This window comes from Dunckerocampus dactyliophorus, chromosome 11 (genome assembly GCF_027744805.1).
Source record: "Dunckerocampus dactyliophorus isolate RoL2022-P2 chromosome 11, RoL_Ddac_1.1, whole genome shotgun sequence".
NCBI classification, from domain to species: Eukaryota; Metazoa; Chordata; class Actinopteri; order Syngnathiformes; family Syngnathidae; genus Dunckerocampus; species Dunckerocampus dactyliophorus.
Genome location: NC_072829.1, coordinates 16,812,751 through 16,833,327, shown reverse-complemented (window position 1 = coordinate 16,833,327; position 20,577 = coordinate 16,812,751). Strand labels below are relative to the sequence as shown.

Sequence of the window (20,577 nt, the reverse complement as noted above, 5' to 3'; positions counted from 1 at the left end):
TGAAATCCGAGCATGTTGGCCAAGAAGAGAAAAATGCAGATTTACCCTGTGCACACACAACTTGAGATTCACGGAGTACAGTAATCCTTTGCCACTTGTGGCTTCACTCGATCACAGTTTTTCAAAAGTATATTTTTCCTGGTTGAATGCGGCTTGTTCTTAGTAAAACAAAAACAATGCAAATGTATGGTGCAGCTTGACGGTGCCATGAGCATGGCGCTTACAGTCAGTCACTTTACAGTTTCTTGCTCATTTTAATGCCTGATACAACTAAAGGTACTTTTGTTTGGACAAATATAACAATGACAACAAAAATAGCTCATAAGAGTTACATTTTTGGCAGTACAATGCTATAGATATTCATGTAAGAACTTGTTTGTGATTTTGGTTATCATCAAGAAAACCATGGAAGTTGCTACATATCAGCTCTTAAATGAAACTCTTATGAGCTATATTTGTTATCATCATTATATTTATCCGAACAAATGTACCCTTAGTTGTACCAGGCAGAATTTCGTAGTCTAAGTACAAAAATATACAAATCCTTCGCGGGAATTCCCAGTCCCCAGTTTGAGAATTCCTGTTACCAATTGGTTGACAAATGTACCTTTGTTGATTGTCCACTAGGTGGTAGCCTGCACCTTCTCAGGTACAACAACAGCAGGTGTGACTGAAAACTTTGCACCATTTCAACACGACAGTCTTTATTAGAGTTAATCTAATAATCATGTTATATTAAAATAAATATATATTTTTTAGCTTCTGAGCTCAGTTGAATGCCATCGTTCAAGTACGGTCCACTTTATTCCACCGTCACACGCTGGCAATCACATGTATTGGACTACTTCCTGTGTTGGAACCGCTGCCTTCCGCTTCCTCCTCTGTTTTCCCTGAAACACACAGACACACACGTATATAACATACAGTCATGGAAAAAATGATTAGACCACCCTTGTTTCTTCACTTTCTTGTTCATTTTAATGCCTGATACAACTAAAGGTACCTTTGTTTGGACAAATATAACAATAACAACAAAAACAGCTCAGAAGATTGAAATCTTTTGGCAGTACAATGCTATAGCTATTCATGTAAGAACTTAAGTGATTTTGGTTATTATCAGGAAAACCATGGAAGTTGCTAGATATCAGCTCTTAAATTAAACTCTTATGAGCTTTATTTGTTATCATCATTATATTTGTCAAAACAAATGTACCCTTAGTTGTGCCAGGCATTAAAATGCATCAATAACCTGAAGAAACAAGGGTGGTCTAATCATTTGAGCTGACTGCATGTAACTGAGATAAACCGAAGCACTGAAGTACATCCAACAAGGCTGCTCCACAGTGTCTCCACGGTTGGAGCAGTTGCCCAAGTTGCTATGCTGACTTCCTGTCAACGGGTTGGACAGCAGCAGGTTGTCTGAGTTGATGGATGTGGAGGGTGGTGAGTAAATTAGATGGCTGCACAGGTAGCCTGTATCACTTCCTGTCAACTGCGTGAACAGCGGCGGGTTGTTGATGGGTGGGGTAGGGTTGTGAATGAGTTTGATGGTTGTCTGGGATGCCATATATCTCCTCCACGGGCTCGAGGAATGGCATGAGGAGCGTGTACCACATGAACTCCTCTCCAGCAGCCCCTCTTGGTGTCGGCTCTATGATGGTGCAAAGATGGATACTGCTGTGGCACAAAAGGGCCAGAAAAAGCATCCATAAGTGCAAAGTCCTCCAATGTTCCATAAAAGGTCTAACCATCTTCATATGAGACGTCTTCTTAGAATTTCTTCCAAACTCCACGTACTAGTTTATACTTTCAAATATGTTAGTAAGACAGCATTAACATATTTTAACTAGTGGAAAGAACTGTACTTAAGATGAATTAATATCGTCAACAACTTTATTTCAGACACATACATGGCTATCGCCGAGTTACTTGGGCCATTAAAGTAAAGAGTTCGGCTTCTCAAACCAATATGCGTTCAAAAGAGTAATACATTTGCATCACAAAAATGCCTCCACAAAAAAATCAGACCTCAATTATTCCGATTTACGGAATTACTTCACATAGGCCTGTCACGATAACAAATTTCGCTGGATGATAATTGTCCTTCAAATTATTGCCGATAAACGATATTATTGTCAACATTATTTTGAGACCATTTTTTCATAAATGTAATGATAATATATGGCATGATAATGCAAGTACACCGCATCAAAAGCAATAAATTTGAATTTCTCAAGATTTTTAACATTGTAATTGGAATGTCAGGAGCTTTTAAATAAAATAAATGAAACAACATAAAAAACGAAAAACGAAACAAAAAAAAACAATGAAAATGGAATGGACTTTCAGTCTCTTTTAGCAAAAATTGCACTTAAATAAAAATCACAGTCATAACCAAAAACAAAAAATAGACCATGTCTATGTTTAAAAATAAAAGCCGCACACAACAATAAAAGCAATAAATAAAATGGCACTTGAACAAATAATGTACATTGGGTCTTTTTCCTTAACAGAGACACTTTACATGTGCACATCATTTTGCACTGTTTTGTTTATACTGTATTTACTTTGCCGACCAAACGCCTCAGTAAGCGTTGACTGCCGGGATGAAGGCTCCGTTGCACCTCGAGCGGCAGTTTTTTTTCCCCTTATTTGGGAAAACTGGACAGGACGGAAACCATCGCTTTCGTGCCTTCACTCATATTTGCCTTGCCTTCATTGTTACCCCTCGCGAAGCTCACTTGCAGCACTCTGTGTGTGCACTCGCTGGCGGCCCCGCCTCCCCTCACTGAAACAAAGACTGAATGACTGACAGGAGGGTTCACTCACTCCGTTCATTTTGCCATAGAAACAATGCACCAAGGTGTTGAGACAGATGCACAGAGTCATCTGTCATCCAGCCTGTTTAGTAAAGAGAGATTAGACAATTAGATTACATTCCTGTCACGCGACATGTTTGGGTATGTCACGCATTTTACAGTATGTGACACTATTGTGTGTTGGAGGGCAACGCAAACTTTCCAGATGTCTTTTCTGGGTGAGTTAGGTAATGCTGCTGTTGCTGCCCTACTTCTGCTCTATGTTCTCTCTCGCTCTCTCTCTCTCTGTCCCTCATGCACACACACACACACACACACACACACAGCTCCAAACTGGACCAGTCAAGATGTACTGTGTGTGAGAGTGCCAAGAGATCTCCACAGAGATGACTGTTGGGTGCTGACCTTCTCATTTACAGGTTATATAACCAACAAACTTGGCAAGAATCACAAGCCCAGAGGTGAGGAGACAGGACAGATTATTGGACATTAGTGGTGATATGCAGGAATTAGAATGGTGATTTGAAAAACGCTTTAAGACCGTCTACTTCAAAAAAGATGACTTATTACATAGTGGGTGGTTGACTGTAGAGAACAAATGGGGTCGGTGTGACCTTGCTAACGGTGGTGTCGGAAGTGGGATAGGTCATTCATTCACAAAGACGTTATGCCACGGCGTGGACATACATGCACAATGGCAGCACAGTCCTTATCTGGATGATTCAATGCGCCCATTTGAATGAGATCACATGTTAAGAGACGTGTGAAACATTTGCAGACTCGCTGTGAGCCATCATATCGTGTGTTCGAATTCACCTCATCAGTGTATGTGGAAAACTAACCATTACAGAGTAAAAAAAAAAAAAGTTAGTTTGCATTGTAATCTTCAGAAAGACGTTTAAAGGCTTGCAGAGCAACTTGCTCAATCGCTCAATGTCTTCCTTGAGATGTATGGAGATGCTGGATATAATCTATGGAATGCTCCCTTTTTCAAGTATTTTAATTACGTTTTTCAGCATATTATATATACGGCATATTAAAAAATACAATGAATTGTTAATGCTATATTGCTACTGCTTTGCTTTGTCACCAATAACACACAGCCAAGATGCAGATACCTTAGTAGATATTGACCTATATTAGTATATATTGACCTATATTGGATTGCTTTTAGCATCTTTAATGTACAAAATATATTCCATTTTTCTGTATGCAGCCCTCACTGGAAAAAATGTGGACATGCCTGATGTGTGTGATTTGCGTTTGTACTTCTACTGTGCACAATGTAAAACAATAATTATAATGTAAGATAGAATGATTGATGCCGCGTCAAAGAACAATAATGCTCACTTTTGACTGGCACTGTCAGAAAGGTGTTCATTCAAAAATGTCTTAGTGAGCGAGGTGCAGAACTGTATTATTGCTCTTTATTGATATTGTAATATTAATATTGTGGTTACCTAAGGTGGCTTGAAGCAGTTTAGTAAATGATTATGTTAAATGTTATGTAGCCTATTATGTCATGTGTTATCTTGTGTTTTATGTTATGCGTTGTGTTAAGTAATGTGTTATGTTATATTGTGTTTTATCTTATACGTTAAGTTATGTGTTACGTTGGGAAATGTGCTATGTAGCCTATTATGTTGTGTTATGTTATGTGTTAACACACAAAAACATAATATAACACTGTTATGTTATATTGTTATGTGTTGTGTTAAGTTATGTGTTATGTTATATTGTGTTTTATCTTATACGTTAAGTTATGTGTTACATTGTGAAATGTGCTATGTAGCCTATTATGTTGTGTTATGTTATGTGTTAACACACAAAAACATAATATAACACTCTTATGTTATATTGTTATGTGTTGTGTTAAGTTATGTGTTATGTTATATTGTGTTTTATGGTATGTGTTGTGTTAAGTTATATCTTATGTTATATTGTGTTTTATGTTATATGTTAAGTTATGTGTTACGTTGTGAAATGTGCTATGTAGCCTATGATGTTGTGTTACGTTATGTGTTAACACACAAAACCATAATATAACAACCTTATGTTATATTATGTTTTATGTTATGTGTTGTTTTATGTTATGTGTTGTTTTATGTTATATTATGTTTTATGTATGTGTTGTTTTATGTTATGTGTTATGGTGTATTGTGTTTTATGTTATGTGTTGTGTTAAGTTATGTGTTATGGTATATTGCGTTTTATGTTATATGTTAAGTTATGTGTTATGTTATGAAATGTGCTATGTAGCCTATTATGTTGTGTTATGTTATGTCTTAACACACAAAAACATAAAATAACAACCTTATGTTATATTATGTTTTATGTTATGTGTTGTGTTAAGTTATGTGTTATGGTATATTGTGTTTTATGTTATATTGTCTTTTATGTTATGTGTTGTTTTATATTATGTTTTATGCTATGTTTTATGTTGTGTGCGTTGTGTTGTGTGTGGTGTTGTATGTTGTGTTTTATGTTGGGTTGTGTGTCTTGTGTGTGTTGTGTGCTGTGCTGTGCTGTGCTGTCATGTTATGTTGTGTTGTGTTATGGTGTGGGATGGTATGTTATGTTATGTCATGTGTAGAACTTTATTATTGCTGTTTACTGATATTGTTTATTCATGTTGTATTATTAAATGTTGTTACTTAGGTACCTTAAAAATGTAAAAAAAAAATGATGTTATGTTATGTAAAATTAGGTTTTATGTTATGTTATATTAAGTAGATATTAGATAGATTAGTTTTGACCTTCTTTTGTGCAACTTTTCATCATGTTTTTTGTCTAACCCTCATTGCTGACCTACTTTTGCAAAGCTTGCATAAACTCTTCCCATCCCCTTCCCGTGTTATTCAGCCAAACAACAGCGCGTGCATTGTCCGGGTAAGCGTTTGCGATATTGTTTTTTAAGAGTTGTGTAAGAAGCTGTAACTTGACATGCCTGGTTTCCTCTCTCCTGCGAAATGTCAAAACAACTCCAGAGCCATTTTGGCAGCTTCCTCGCCCTCTAAGTTGTGTAATGTGTGCGCTGTGCTCAGCAGGGGGACCAAAGTCTTGTTTTACTTGGATTTTTTTTGAGGATGTTTAGCGTTGGCAACTAACTGGTTCCTTTTAATAGCTACACACAATGTTGGTCCGGGAGCAGACTGTCTGGTGTCAGGAAGAAAGTTCAGCAAAAAAAAGGGACACTAAGAACTCTACTTACAGAATAGACGCTGGTATAAGGGAAGGAAGAAAGTTGCAAGTGCTAACATTTTGATAAAGAAGGTGAGAAACACTATTGAATTCAAGAAACAACTCATAGCAAAACACTAATTTGGTGCCCGCGTTGATTTCACTGCCACATCGTATCTTTGGCAACATCTCATCACCAATTCAGGGAAGCTTAAAGTAACCTTAAATGTTCATTTATCCCTTTCTTACCATTTGTATGCATTCAGAATTGTTGTATGTATGTGAAAGTGTAATTGTAAAACTTACAAAAACTTGTTTTGTGTTAACATATTTGAGACTTGTGGCGTAACTGTGTTAGTTAGCAAAGAACTACAGGAATTAACTCAACTAAAGAGATGGTTTAATAATAATGGACTATCCCTAAACCTAAGTAAAAGTAAAATAATGCTATTTGGTCGGTGCAAAAATGATACACATGCGCAAATACAAATTGACGGCGTAGAAATTGACACGGCAAACAAATATACATTTCTCAGAGTCATAATATATGGGGATATACATCGCTGTTTGACGTGTGTGGTAAAAGGCAGTATGCTAGCATGAATTAACTTGAGACAAATGTGCACATTAGCACTCAATAAGTCATCAAAACTTACCTTTATGCATTCCCACATAGTATCAGCATTTGACACCAAATATGAGGTGAAAGAAAAACGGTAAAAATACAGTAGTAGTCTATCTGTGCGGCATGCAATAAAGTTAGCACACGCACAATGGACATGCGTCAAGTGAGACGGATGTAACAGAGAGAATCCGGCCACTTTTCAAAATAAAACATTAAGCAAAATTAAATATTGGAAATGATTTTTCTGTGCAGCCCGGTACCAAATGACCCACGGCCTGGGGGTTGGGGACCACTGATCTAAACTGTTCGGGGTGAGGAAGCCCGAGGAACGTCACACACACACACACACACACACACACACTGGTGCTTCATGCGTATATACTGTACATAACACCCTGATACATTTTCAGACATTTTTGTCAAAGAGGATAAATGAAGTGCTCCTTCAACATTAGGACTCAGGATCGGTTACAACTCGACTTTTTCAAATATTTTTCCTCATTTTCCGAAAAACGTGCAAAGAAAAAAAGCAGATCAGTAGAAATGGACGCTTACATTTATTTATTATCATATTGCCAGCTGGACAATACAAGTACATTTATGATGACTTTCATCGCTACAGAATGACAGAGAACCTTTCTGATCTTGGCGGATCCCATCGACCTGACAGTGCGACAAACATTTTAGTGATGAACAAACAATACACAGGCAGCAAGACGTCATTGTGTACATCTGTGCAAGAAACTTCTTTGAACCTTAAGTCCAGCCAGTTTAATGGAAGCATTGTTTGACAGATTGTTTCAAAATGTGCTTATATTTGATCAAACAGCGATGCTCAAACATTAAGCTACACTTAGCTTATTTTAACATGAAACCACAGAGGTAACCATCAAACCATCTTTACTTGGTCGCTATCCATCTACAGTTTCCCATCGCAGGAAATACTGCTCTACGGACATATCATCTTATTCTAGGTATAAAAACAATTGATATTTTTGGTGGTTTCTGGTATTGGTGTAAATAGATTTTCACTTGTATAGCACTTCAAGGTACTCAAGGACACTGTTACCACTTTTCGGTGACGCATAAACGGGAGAAACTGGGGTTTCAGCATCTTACCCGGTGATACGTCGACATGATCAAGGGAGGATGGAATTGGGAGACAACCACGCTACCAACCACCTGAGCCATGCCGGCCCACACGGTTGTTAGACGGTATGAAGACGACCACAACGTTTGGAAGAGTTATTGAATTAAATTCTTATCGTAACGTTACTTGAAGGAACGCCAGGTTGCCGCACCCAACATTCGCTCACATTCCAGTTTCTATTCATGAACAGGAAGAAGTCCGACTTAAGGCACTAGAACTTCTCTTCTGTCATTAGAAGACAATTCATTTACAAAACACGTCAAACTTCACATGTAAACACAATAGCTACATTGCATCCTTGTCATTGCTTTTAATTATGTCGATGCTGTGATGATGATGCATTGGTTGAATTGTCCCCTCTATTTGCAGGTTCGACACTGTGGATGTAATTACACTGGCATGAATGATATTTGCAGGGAATAAAATGAAGGCTTCGGGTGGCCACTTTCATTCAAATGTGGGTCAATATGAGCAAATTATAGTGTAATATCTCATTAATAATGAATTCATTTGATTTCTGCTATACAGTAATCCCTTGTTTATCACGGTTACTCCATTCCAGACCCAACCGGGATAGGTCAATTTCCGCAAAGTAGAAGTCAGTCAGCTTTACGCTCACATTACCCAGTATAGTGGATGTAATAAGAGAAAATAAGACATCATAAATAAGACTTGTGCTTGTGTGTGTTGTTGTTGTTAAATGTGTTCCGATGCTATGGGGAGCTGAGGGAGGGGCGGACAGGAGATGAGGTCGGGGTTTCAGAGTTTTAGCCCGGGGTGGGTTACGGCCGCGACAGTAGCCCGTGTTTTTATTGGGATTTTTTTTTTTTTATTCTTGTGCCTGTTGAGGTAAGTAATAAAAAGCCTGTTGTTCCAGCAATCAAGTCTGGTGCTTGTGCGTCTCCCCGAACATTACAGGCACATTACTGACACCTAGTGATCAGTGTAGAATACGACACATCATCACAACGTCTTTGAATGCGTCTTCTGGATGCCTTGTATTTGTATGTCAGTTCATTTAGCCATTTTTATGCTTGAAAATGCTTAATTTAGGCAAAAAGAAGTAAAATTTGCTTAAATATGCCTATTTTTGGACTAATAATAGGCTGTATTTCACCATACAACAGCATGATTTATTAATATATTTTTGGAAAACCATGACAGATTGAAGCCGTGAAATTCAAAGCGCAAAGTGGAGAGGGATTACTGCATATGTGGGAATTTTAATTGCAATTAAAAAGATTTGCATGAGAAGCTGAAATAGCACTGCAACATGTTTTTACATTGACGTGGAAGTAATTTCGTAAAAAAGACATGCAGCTGCTTTCTCCTCCTGAGCCATCATTTCATTTCAGGGCCAATCCCTGCTTTGAGTGGAAGTACGAAATAAAGTAGAGAATAAATACTGGTTTGGAAAAATCCAGAGGTGGATTTGTGCTCAACTTTAAATTTTTTCTGCATGATCGCGAATGCTTAATAGGTGGCAAATACAAAAAGAATCTTCTAGAAAATGTGCAGCTCCTAGTCTCTTTTTAAAGAAATGTAAACAATGTCACTGCATGCATAAATAATGACCAAAAAATAAATAATGGAGAAAATGCAAAACGGCAAACATAAAAAAAAAACAGCAAACAAGACAAATGTGACAGTTGAAAGAAACAACATCCGCTCACGTGTGCAGTTTTAATCGTAGACTTCATTCACTTAACTGCAGTGAGTGTAAAAAGTCAAAGTTTGGTCTCTCGTGTGAACACGCAAAGTTGGACTTGCTTTAAAGCTCACCTCCCAAAAAAAATCAACATTTATTGCGTTTTTTTTGTCTATTTTGGTGCTTTATGTGGAAACAATGCAACAGGAAGAGCCGAGAACTATAAAAAAAAAAAACTTGGTGGAGCGCCGGAAAGACCAACAAACATGTCCATGTTTTCAGGTGGAGGTGGAGGTGAAAAAATCTCCATCCAGATGTGCTTTCCGGTTGGTGTGAGAAGCATGAGGATGAATGGAAGTCGAATGGACAAATGTGTGTGTGTTGTTGTTGATGTGTATCTGGATGCTGCCTAAACAGGGAAGGTGCCACCACATCTGCTGAATGGTGGCTTGCAGCGGGCGTCATCTGTTATGACCGCTGGCCCACAGGGTGCCCCCGATGTCTGCTCTGGGCCATGAAGAGCAGAACCTTGCGGATGCCGCTCAGGCGGTCCTTCAGAGATGTGATGGCCAGGAATGGTAGCTGGGCTCGGCCTTCTAGGGGAAGAACAGCAAGTAACCACCAACACCATGACGGACCATTGGGACTGGCCTGGAGGGGGGCACAAAGAGGGAAATGATACATGTGTGAGATCACTGCTTGATAACACGAGTGTACTAGGATCCAAAACGACAGAAAAATGTCATGTAGTCATAATTACTAAAGATCAATGAATGCATTCATTCATTACAGTAATAACTACATTTTTTTGCACAAAATATTACCGTCAACCGACTACGTTGACGTTGACATAAGCGATTATCGACATAACCGAACCTGAAACTAACCATTGCTTGACTTTGGCCAGAGGCATTTTAGCGTGTTGACGTGGTTTTCCTTCATTTGTGCAGATTTTTATTTGGATTCTTGTGTTTTCATATGATATTTTACACAATCCAACAGAGCTTCTGTGGTCATTTTGTTGTATGTCTTAAATACAATAACAATAAAGCCTTTATTATAAGTATTAACTTGAGACAAATGTGCACATTAGCACTCAATAAGTCATCAAAACGTACACATTTTGTTAGTTGTTAGCAACACTGCCATAGTTTTATGTTGAAGCTTACTTTGCGCTGAACAGGAAGTCAGTTTTAAGTCAGTTTGTTGTTGTTGTCGCTTCACGCTACTTAGTGATAATGACGAAGTTGGCAACACTACGACACACGTCGACATAAATGGACCCGTTTTTTTGACAGAAACGACCCCTGCGAGTCTGGAAGCGGTCAACCACGTGTGAGGACGTGAAATTAAGCAGGCGCTTTTTAGTAATAAGAAGACGGTGGACCGGGCGGGACTTGATGACTTGGTGGACATGGATGGGTTGGCAACATAAATGTTCTGAACTTCTGTTTCCATGCCAGGAGTTGTCATAGCAGACACGTCACTGCTTTCTAGACGGGCATGGCAGCTGCTACATAGATTATTCATAGCCAGAATTTTCTTCCATCTTCCTCATTAATGATACAGTCCAGCGCTGTAACCAAATATATTGCTCTAATTGTTTCATACAATTTGAAAACCCTTTAAAGTATGTGATCATTCACTACTCAGATCACGACGCAGTCCAAAGAACCAGGAAAAAAGGCCTAAAAGAAGCGATGGCCATGACACAAACAATTTGAGTTGTCAAATCACAAATCCTTTGGCCAAAGTCACAAGTAAATATTCATGCAACGGCTAGTTTGGCGTATGTTTAAATGAATATTATGACAGACATGGGTTCCACTGTAAAACACAATTGGTGTGATCATACCTGAAGTTCAGAGTCTTTCGCGGGTATGGGTCCAAAGTGCCCTTCGATACGTTCCTTTTGCTCAGCCTTCAAGGAGTTGACCCACACCAGAGCCTGCTCGTACACTGCGTCATGCAAAGACTGCAGCTCCCCCATCGCCAGGCCTTCCACCTACCACCACACGCACCAACAAGGAATAATCGATCAATCGGGAATCTTCCAGCCCCTCAACTCCCACTGCACTCTTACCTTCACGTCTTCCAAGTACTCAATGTCAGCTGTGTTGTATCCGTCCCTCTCACGGTGCTGAATGACTTTGAACCTCCGCCTGCCGATGGTGTCCACGACCGAGCTGCCGTCGGAGAAGAACTTCACATCACGGATCTCCAACAGGCACCCGTAGTCTGCAAACCTGGTAACAAGCAGGAGGCCGGGGTGATTATCACGCTCGTTAAAGCCACACGTGTTACTACGATGCGCAGCACTGACCCTTTCAGGTCGTCCCCCAGACACATGCCAAAGCAGTTGGTTCCCGTCTCCATGCATCGGCGAATCATCAGTCTGTAGCAGGGCTCGAAGATATGCAGAGGACACGGGACAGTGGGGAAGGCCATGGTGCACACAAATATAGGCACATTCTTGTTTAGGCTGAAGAGAAGCAAAAAGAATGTCTCATAAATTCATTTGCATTCCCGAATGGAACCTCAGGCCACATTCTACAGTATTCTATAGTAAATGTACAATAAATCTGGGAAAGAAAGGAATAGAAAGAAAGAAAAAGCTGCTGCTTCTCGTAGGGGCTTCCAAATATATTAATGAATGCTTCTTTCCATCTGATGTATTTATTAATAACTCACAGGCCTCTGGCAATAAAAACACTGGTTTAAAAATAGGGACTTATATAACAATACAGTGGAACGTTTATGGCGACGCCCCTCGGACTGGCTGACTGGCGTCGATAAAAGCCGTTTTCAACATAACTGAAATCAAAAATCGATTTACTCGTGACTCTCGCCAGGCGCAAAAGGACAATGGGTTGCTCAGCAAATTACTTTATAATTACTAGTTACTTTCCTTAAAAAGTCATTGAATTAGTAACAGAACGACTCCTTCATAAATGTAATTAGTTAGCAGGGAAAGTGACATTTTTGAAACACCTTCAAATAAAAGAATTGGGATTTAGCTTTGGCTGAGCTCGTGACTTGCAATTCTATACCACGACGCTAGTGGGCAGTGTTTTCCTGAGCGAGAGCAACCAAAACTCTGGTCATATTTAGCTTCCTGCGTCGTAGCAGTGAGCGATGCCGACTGAAGGGACATCCGGGTTGCTTGTATCGATATCAGTGCATAAAAACAAGCCGCGTTTCACTGTCGGTGATGGTCATGGTGTTGTCACGTTTGGAATAGTAATTCATTAGATTACCCGTAACGGGCAAACAATAAATACGTTGGTAACGCTGTTAGTTTTAACGCAGTTACTCACTGGTGATAGTAAATGACTTTTCAACCTAAGGCAGTTTTTTAACGCCGATTTCCGCATATTTTCTATTTAGCTTCGCAGTCGGATCAAAGAGAGCTGCTGCGGTAATTTTGCGGTATGTCTTGATGACAATGACAATAAAGCTTTCATACGTGTGCAAATCTTTCTTCCGGCGGCTCAGAATGAGAGCATTTTTTAAGTCGCTGTCGTAGAATCCATGTTAATACTGGCCTGCTTTAATTTTGAAGCCTACTTTGCACCGAACAGGAAGTCACGGTGTGCAGGTTTTAATGCGGTGTCATCAGACAGCAGTTATTTCACGCTGCTTAGCAATAATGACGACGTTAACGATATGACAACACGTGTCGACATAAGCGGACCAATCTCTTTATGTTGACATAAGGGGTCGACTGGGCATGTCGACTTAAGTGGGCACTTTTTAGTAATAAGAAGAACCAAGTGAACCGGGACTTGATTTGTTCGACGTAGACGAGTTGTGGACATAAGCGGGTTGCAGTGTGTCTAGTGGTTTATTCAAGATAGATGTTTGCTCAGGCCTCTGGCTTGTGACACTTGACGCCTTACATGACACTCTGGGAGGTCAGTGTGTCAGTCGAGCGACTGTGGGTCAGTGGGTCATGCGACAGCACGAGTTATGTCAGTGGCAGGCACAAGTCACAATGTAAGATGTACGGTGTAAGATAAGGCAGGTGTTGATAAGGAGAAGAAGAATTACGTGAATGGAAAAGGAAGGTTCAATGGTTGTGGAACTTACTTGGAAAGCTCAGCCATCTCCTCCTGATGGATTTTCTGTCTTTCCACCAGCTCGGACGGAAGATACCTCGCTATCAGGTTCTCCATTAATGCCGTCTTGCAGTACTGCCTTTGGACCAGGTACTGTTGAAGGACAGAGACGTAATGATGCTTCGTTTCAGGAGCAGACGGAACAGTTTGTCATCTTATGAACCCATCCGGCCAGTCCTTCAACTGACATGAGTGAAGAGCTTACGTAACATAACAGGAACAGGAACATTAACAAAGTTTTGCACAGGTTTTGTCGTAGCAGGCTTGTTTTGTGTTATCATCGCAAAAGACACTACTTGACAAGCCTGGGGCTCGTAGTGGACTTTGTGTAGTTTACATAATGTCAGCACAGGTCACGGACTTCACAGACAATCACTTTCCCAAGCTAGTTCTTTGGCGTCAGGTGATCAAACTCGGGGCTAAATTGTCATTAATTTGCCTGCCTGACGTTATAACTTGAAAATGACGCCACACGCCTCACTTTGAGCTAGCACATTCCTTTCATTCAGCAGGAGCGTCCAAAGTGTGGCTCGGGGCCATTTTCGGTTTGCAGTTTGTTTTTTATTGGGCCCTAGCATAATGTAAAAATAAATATTGTTAATTATGAATGATTATTAATTCAGTATTAATATAATTCTTTCTCATATTTAATGTACTTATATTTAAATGCATTAAAAGAAAAGCATATTCCACTGGTACAATTTGTAAAAAGTTTGATGGAAAGTATCAATTTACTCAATGCGGTAGTTGTCATAGCGTGTATCCCGTACCTCGGACAGCTCTTCTTTACACAGGGGACACTTTGGGTTGTGGTCCAGACATCTCTTGAGACACTGGAGACAGAAGGTGTGACCGCAGGGCGTCGTTACCGGCTCATAGAGCAACCTGAGTAAAAACACGAGGCTCTGCTTTAGCATGGATGCTAACGTAGAAGAGACACGTTACAAGCAAGTTACAATGACAAACTCGCCTCATGCAGAGAGAACATTCCAGATCTGTTGGGTCCAAAAGGTCCTTCACCTCTGCTGGCTCTAAAAGATGAGATGTTATTTCCTCCAGTACTTGATTTAATAGTATACAGTATAGTAGTATAGTAGTAGTGAGTATATTAGTACATGCTCACCACACTTAGGTCTTTTTTGATGGTCACGCCAGCCCTCTCCTTCCTGCTCCTCCTCCTCCTTTACGCCGCTTCGCTTCCGTTTGAGGAGACAGTGATAAAGCTTCCTGTCCTCAGGTTTTCTCTGATCTTTGACCCCACTGCTATCCGACCTCCCGGCTGCAGGAACGGTGTGAGTGACTCCGGACCCTGATAACAACGGGGCTGGGATCTGAGAGAAGAAAGGGAGATGATTACACTCGACAGTAGCACAGACCGGATGACGTCCCCTACCTGGGAGGGCGTGTTGATGCTATTCTTGATGCGACCTCTGGAGGGAAGGATTTTAGGGAAGTCAGAGATGTGTTCAGGGACCTGATCAGTCACTGGAGCCAGGAGGTCGCTGAGGAGCTGAGAAAACAAGGATTCATTTGACAAATGCACACCACTTGTATAGTGTAAGTAACAATACGGGAGCGTTATTAAAAACAAGGATAATAAAGTGGAAAAGATCATTTTAAGCCTGAATAACTAAATGTGTATAACAGCAAGCGTACCTTGTTGGCCTCGTTCCTGGCCAGTCTGCAGTCAGGCTCTATGGACAGACATAGCAGGTACTCTTTCAGGGCTTCCTCGGTTCTGCCGAGGGACACCAAAGCCTGAGCCCTCCGAACGTGACCCTGATGGCATGAAGATGTCAGCGATGAGAGCTAATCCGTTTAGAATCAAACACATGGAAAAAAAAAAATCAACGAGTCGTACCTTGGACCACAGAGGCATGAGCTTGCAGGCCATCTCAGCGTCCCTCAGAGCCTTGTCATAGTGTTTCAGACTGGAGTGGATCTGGGAGCGGTTACTGAACAGTATGTGGTCTGCGGGTGCTGCAAGGGCATCATATGTAAGAAAGAAAAGGATGAACGAAAAACAAAAAAAAGCTGGCGTTTTTCAGTTACTTCCCTCATCTGACCATTTGTGATGTAATTAAAAATGAAAATAAAAGTAGAAATACAAAAAAACATAATTAATTAATTAATTTGTTGTTTTTGTTTACAATGTCAGCTTTTTTTCACCTATTATAAACTATATTCAATTTGTTTTCCTGAAATGGTTTAAATCATTTAAATAGCCATTAATTTGCGTTCTGTAACCCACGTTACACCACCTTTCATCTTCATCAAATGTGCAAATGTTCTTAATAAACTCCAGACTGCTTTTTCATAACCTGCGCAGCAAGAACTGACATGAAAGAATGACTCCTTCAAACGGTCGAGGGGCTATATAATAAAATGCGTGTCTTACAAAACCATGCAGCGCTATCAAGGTCACCCACATTCCGGGTTTCATAACTATTACAACTTATGCAAATGGCACATTTAGCCTAAAGAGTAAAAGTGGACATGGTGTTTGCACACACGCAGATAATACATCTAATCAAAAAGTAAAAGAAATAAAAAGCAAGCCTGGGAGGAAAATGGAATACTTGCACGGTGATCCACGTATTGTAGAAGTGAGTGCACACTGCAAGCTAATCAGTCAGTACCAAGATAAGCACCATTTACGCATTCTCAGACACTCCTAAAAAGCTAATTACAATCTGCTAGACTTGCATTGAGTCCCTGAACACACCTTCCAAAATAGATGTTTGGCTTTTACAGAACTGCTGTGCACAGCATTCTGACGCACACACACGTACACGCACACGCACACAGGCCAGGAAATAGCCTTGGATAATGCTTATGTATGACATATTCAGTCATGTAAGTGTAGATGAATGCTTGACACGTGCAGTGTATAGCGAACAAAAGGTCAAAGCACGGTGGCACATATTATGAAAGGACCATAATGACCCCAATATAAGATGGCCCCATTTTTTTCAAGACGCATTTTTCACAAAATTTGGATTCAAATGTTCAACGTCCCGTGCCATAAGGCCAACACATCAGAAAAGAGGCAAAAATGTCAATCACTGTTATCCAAAGTCAAAACTGATGTGTGTGAATGTCTTTTTTTGCCTACACCACAAAGACAATAGGTGTGCTTTCATGGCTACGTAAATGTAAACATATTCGCATTTTAGAGGCTGAAATCAGAGGATATTTACATTTTTAAATAAATAAAAAAACTATCGAACACCAATTGTCGATTAATTGGATAATCGATTAATCATTGATACCAATTAATTGCTGCAGCTCTAATCTATTCTATTTGATTATAGGGAACTGACTGTTGACCAAAGTGCTATTTTCGTGTTTTTATTGGCTGTTGGTATATTGTAAAAATGAAATACACTCATTCATATTATTAGATATGACACTAATTTGCTTTGTCAGCTAGAACTCAAAGCTAAGATGTTTTCTTCAGATGGCTTAGCATCATTGGATTGCTTTTAGCATATTTACCAGCCTTCATTTTTTCTTCTTAATCATTTCTTTGGTCAGGGAGGAGACTGCTGAATTGGGTGTCGGACGAGAGGAGAAGAATGCAGATTTACCCTGTACACAACTATGGAGTATTTCATTCAAAGAAGCTTACTCCAGTGCCCCAATGAGATTCAATATCATTTTAAAAGTCCCTGAAATGAGCGGGATAGGGCTCCGTTAAATGTGCCACTTTAAAACAAATGATGCAAAAAAAAGTCACGCAAAACCAGGCCAAGCTCAATAACACAGAAGAATTCCTGCCCGCGTCACTTCTAGCAACTTATAATGATTTCTATGAAACAATATTTACACCAAAACTACATTCTTCTGTATAAATAATGTCACTCGGTGGCTGCACATATGCCCACAAGTTTAATCTTGCCATGTCTGGATGCCACAATTGGAGCACTTGGCATCACTGCAAGCAGTGTGTGTATTTCTAGTGGTGACCTGCAGTAATACCCTTGACCCACATTTGTGTCATTCTCACATTACACAATGCTGGAGCCAGGGGGCGGTTACACGCTTACGCAATGTTTGGCCCACTGGCCCAGCCAACATGAAACATGTTATCCAACACGTGGAGACCTACCCTCTCAACACACACACACACGCACACACACACTTATGACTAGCGTGCTCCCATTCATTAAGGCGCAAAGTAACAGTTTGCGAATGACAAGTTAGATGCAGAAAAAAACGAATTACCAATGAGGATGGCTTGGTTGTATTTCTCCAGAGCTGCTTCCATCTTCTTCTCCGCGTACAGGCCGTTGCCCTCCCGCCGCAGCCGGGCGGCCTGGTGCACCCTAGGGAACCACTTGGCCAGCAGGTTGCTGAGGACCACATTGACCCTGTAACTGTGCACGGCCACTTTGGAGCCCTGCCTGCACTCCTTACACACAACCTCCTTCTTGTCCCTCTCCAGACACTTTTTACAGAAGCAATGTCCGCACGGCAGAGTCACGGGCTCGAACAGCGAGCTCAGACATATCCGGCAAGAGACGTCTGCGTCGCCGTTACCTGTGGCTCCGACACCGGGGCTACCCGCTGTCGCTGTCCCAGATTTCGCGCCTTCACCCGGGATGCCGGTGTGAGTGTCCCCGCTGTCCGGCTTCGTGATGGAGGTGAGGTACTCGATGAGGTTGAGTAGGTGTATAGGTCGCAGTCTCTCTATCTCCGCTGCTTGCCGGTACACCTCGAAAGCTTCGGAGAATTTGCCCCCGAAAGCGAGCGCGTCAGCCCGCTTCACCATCAACTTCTGCCGACTCTCCCCATCCCCTGAAGCCGCTAGCTGGCACTCGTAAATATCCGCCGCCAGATCGAAGTTTTTCGCCCGGAAAGCCTCCGCGGCGAGTTGCAGCATACTGTCGCTCTCTGCTCCCATGGTGGAGGGCTTGTTGGAGGTTAGTGTGTGGCGCATACCCGCTCATGTTAGCTTGCACCGGGAAGCACCAAGTGACGACTCACTCGTGTCTCCATGAAGCTCATATGGAGCAGTCGATGCAGCAGCCCAGACAGAAAAAAAAAAAAGTTACGTAAAAAATTGTGTCACGTGACGCCGGTCAGACGTTCTCATTGGTCAATTGCAGGGGAACCAGTTACAAAACAATTTGCCATGTAATACTTTCAGCACGGGACAGCAGCCGGGCTGACCCGCATTCAGAACTCTTTGGGCGGTCACATAATACCTCCAGTAATTTAATTTATATATATATTTTATATTGTCTGTCAAGTTTTATTTGTATTTTACTCACTGTAACAAATCCAAAACATAACTCATGAATGAGGTCACTCGTGATGTGTGCGGTTATCAATTAAACATCATTAATAACTAATTAATTCAAAATTTCAAAACAATTATCTCAACGATTTTCTCACAGGAAAACATGGAAATTGAAACACTTTGTTCCAGGATAAAACTTCCCTGCATAAAACTGCACAGAACGTTTTAATTAACATTTCACCTGTATTAACTGACATGCAAGAATAACAATAAGTTAACCACTCTTAATATTAAAACGCGAAAACAATGAAACACTAACTTTAATAGCGACCGACTACGGCGAAATGGGAAGGTAATTGGTGTCGCACGAGTGCTTCACATATCACGGTTTTTAATAGTTTTGATGTTGGTGCAAGTGTAAAAAGAAGTTAACCACTTTTAAAAACCACGAAACACTCTGCCACAAGCGACTACACGGTGGCCACGCTGCGTTCTTGTTGCTTTGAGAGTCCTCTTATATGTCAAGGGATACCAAATGACAAAAAACTCAGTTGCTCACCAAATTGAGCTCTTGTGGGGTTAACTGTCTTTTGTCTTTTGTGGCAACATGCAGGGTCATCTTTTGTAAGAAGTGTTGCAAAACAGCTACCGAAGCCAAACAAAAAGCTAAACGGCTCATTTAGTGCCATGCCATACATCAGTGTTTCCCGCACGTTCATTTATTTGTGACGGCCCGCAAATAAACACATTATAATGGGACTCTGTGTAACTCTGCTGGTTTACACACCTCTCTGGCCAGATGCCAGCGTTGCCAACTTTGCGACATTGTTGCTATATTTAGTGTGTAATCAGACCACAAAACAAACACAAAAGCAACAAGCGACAAGTCTGGTGAGGAGACTTTTGGAAAATAAAATGCATAGGTTATGTATAGGTTTCACATGCAACTGTGGTGCGTTCAAGTGAAGAACATTGTCACTGAAACAAAGACATACATATTGTATGTACATATCGCTCAACGACCAGCGGGTGCTACCCTTCCCCCATCTCAAAGCACTCACTGCTGGCGCCGTCGTGTTTGCGACATTTCCAAAAAAAAAGACATAAAGAAGTGACAGAAGAAAGTAGTTCTAAACATATTTGATGCGTTTTTTTATGTTATTTTTGAAGTTATTAACATTATTCCTCTCTCCTACAGTGTCCATTACACTGTGTATACAGTATTTGAATGTAAACATTGAAACATAGACCACAATTTGACACAATCTGAATGCATAAACAACTAGTTGGAAGAAAATACACGTGGGAATACCCGTTGGGTATACAGTACGTAACAGCAAAGATGCAAATGCAGACACATACTGGTTGTGTGTGTTTGGTTAGAAAGACAGGTAGTACCTGACTTTTACTCAGCTATTACTATTTCCTGCTGTGTCACAATAAAGATGTTTGGTCATCTGGAAGTTGTGCAAAAGATTATGCAGCTTGATCCATGTCCACGTTAGTAGTAACCTAGAGTGTGTAATATAGGTCGGCCGGTCTAGCCTGTGTACTCAATCCCTCCCATAGATATTAAGGCTGATACACACACCACAGCCAGACTGACACACTGGTAGAGACAGACAGACTAAATACGAAGTATTAGTCTTATGCAAGCTGGTGATATTGTGACCTTTGTGGAGCTATTAAAACATTCCAGTGCGCAACAGGTAAGACAAGTGTTCATTAACAATGCATTAATGTGCAACATGAGTCATTCAAGGACTTTATCCACCACTAACTTTCCTGGTTA

General features: G+C 40.6%; 1 protein-coding gene across 1 annotated transcript; it reads right to left on the bottom strand.

The window, feature by feature from the left end:
* Positions 1–9,443: 9,443 nt before the first annotated feature.
* On the bottom strand, positions 9,444–18,542 carry LOC129189556 (LON peptidase N-terminal domain and RING finger protein 3-like). The gene is made up of 12 exons (XM_054791346.1): positions 17,768–18,542; positions 15,402–15,520; positions 15,197–15,319; positions 14,934–15,050; positions 14,664–14,871; positions 14,511–14,571; positions 14,311–14,425; positions 13,512–13,633; positions 11,746–11,904; positions 11,506–11,668; positions 11,278–11,427; positions 9,444–10,073 (listed from the first exon to the last, which is right to left on the bottom strand). The coding sequence occupies exons 1-12, from the start codon at positions 18,480–18,482 to the stop codon at positions 9,891–9,893; spliced, it is 2,235 nt and encodes a 744-aa protein (XP_054647321.1). The 5' UTR covers positions 18,483–18,542; the 3' UTR covers positions 9,444–9,890.
* Between the last annotated feature and the right edge of the window lie 2,035 nt (positions 18,543–20,577).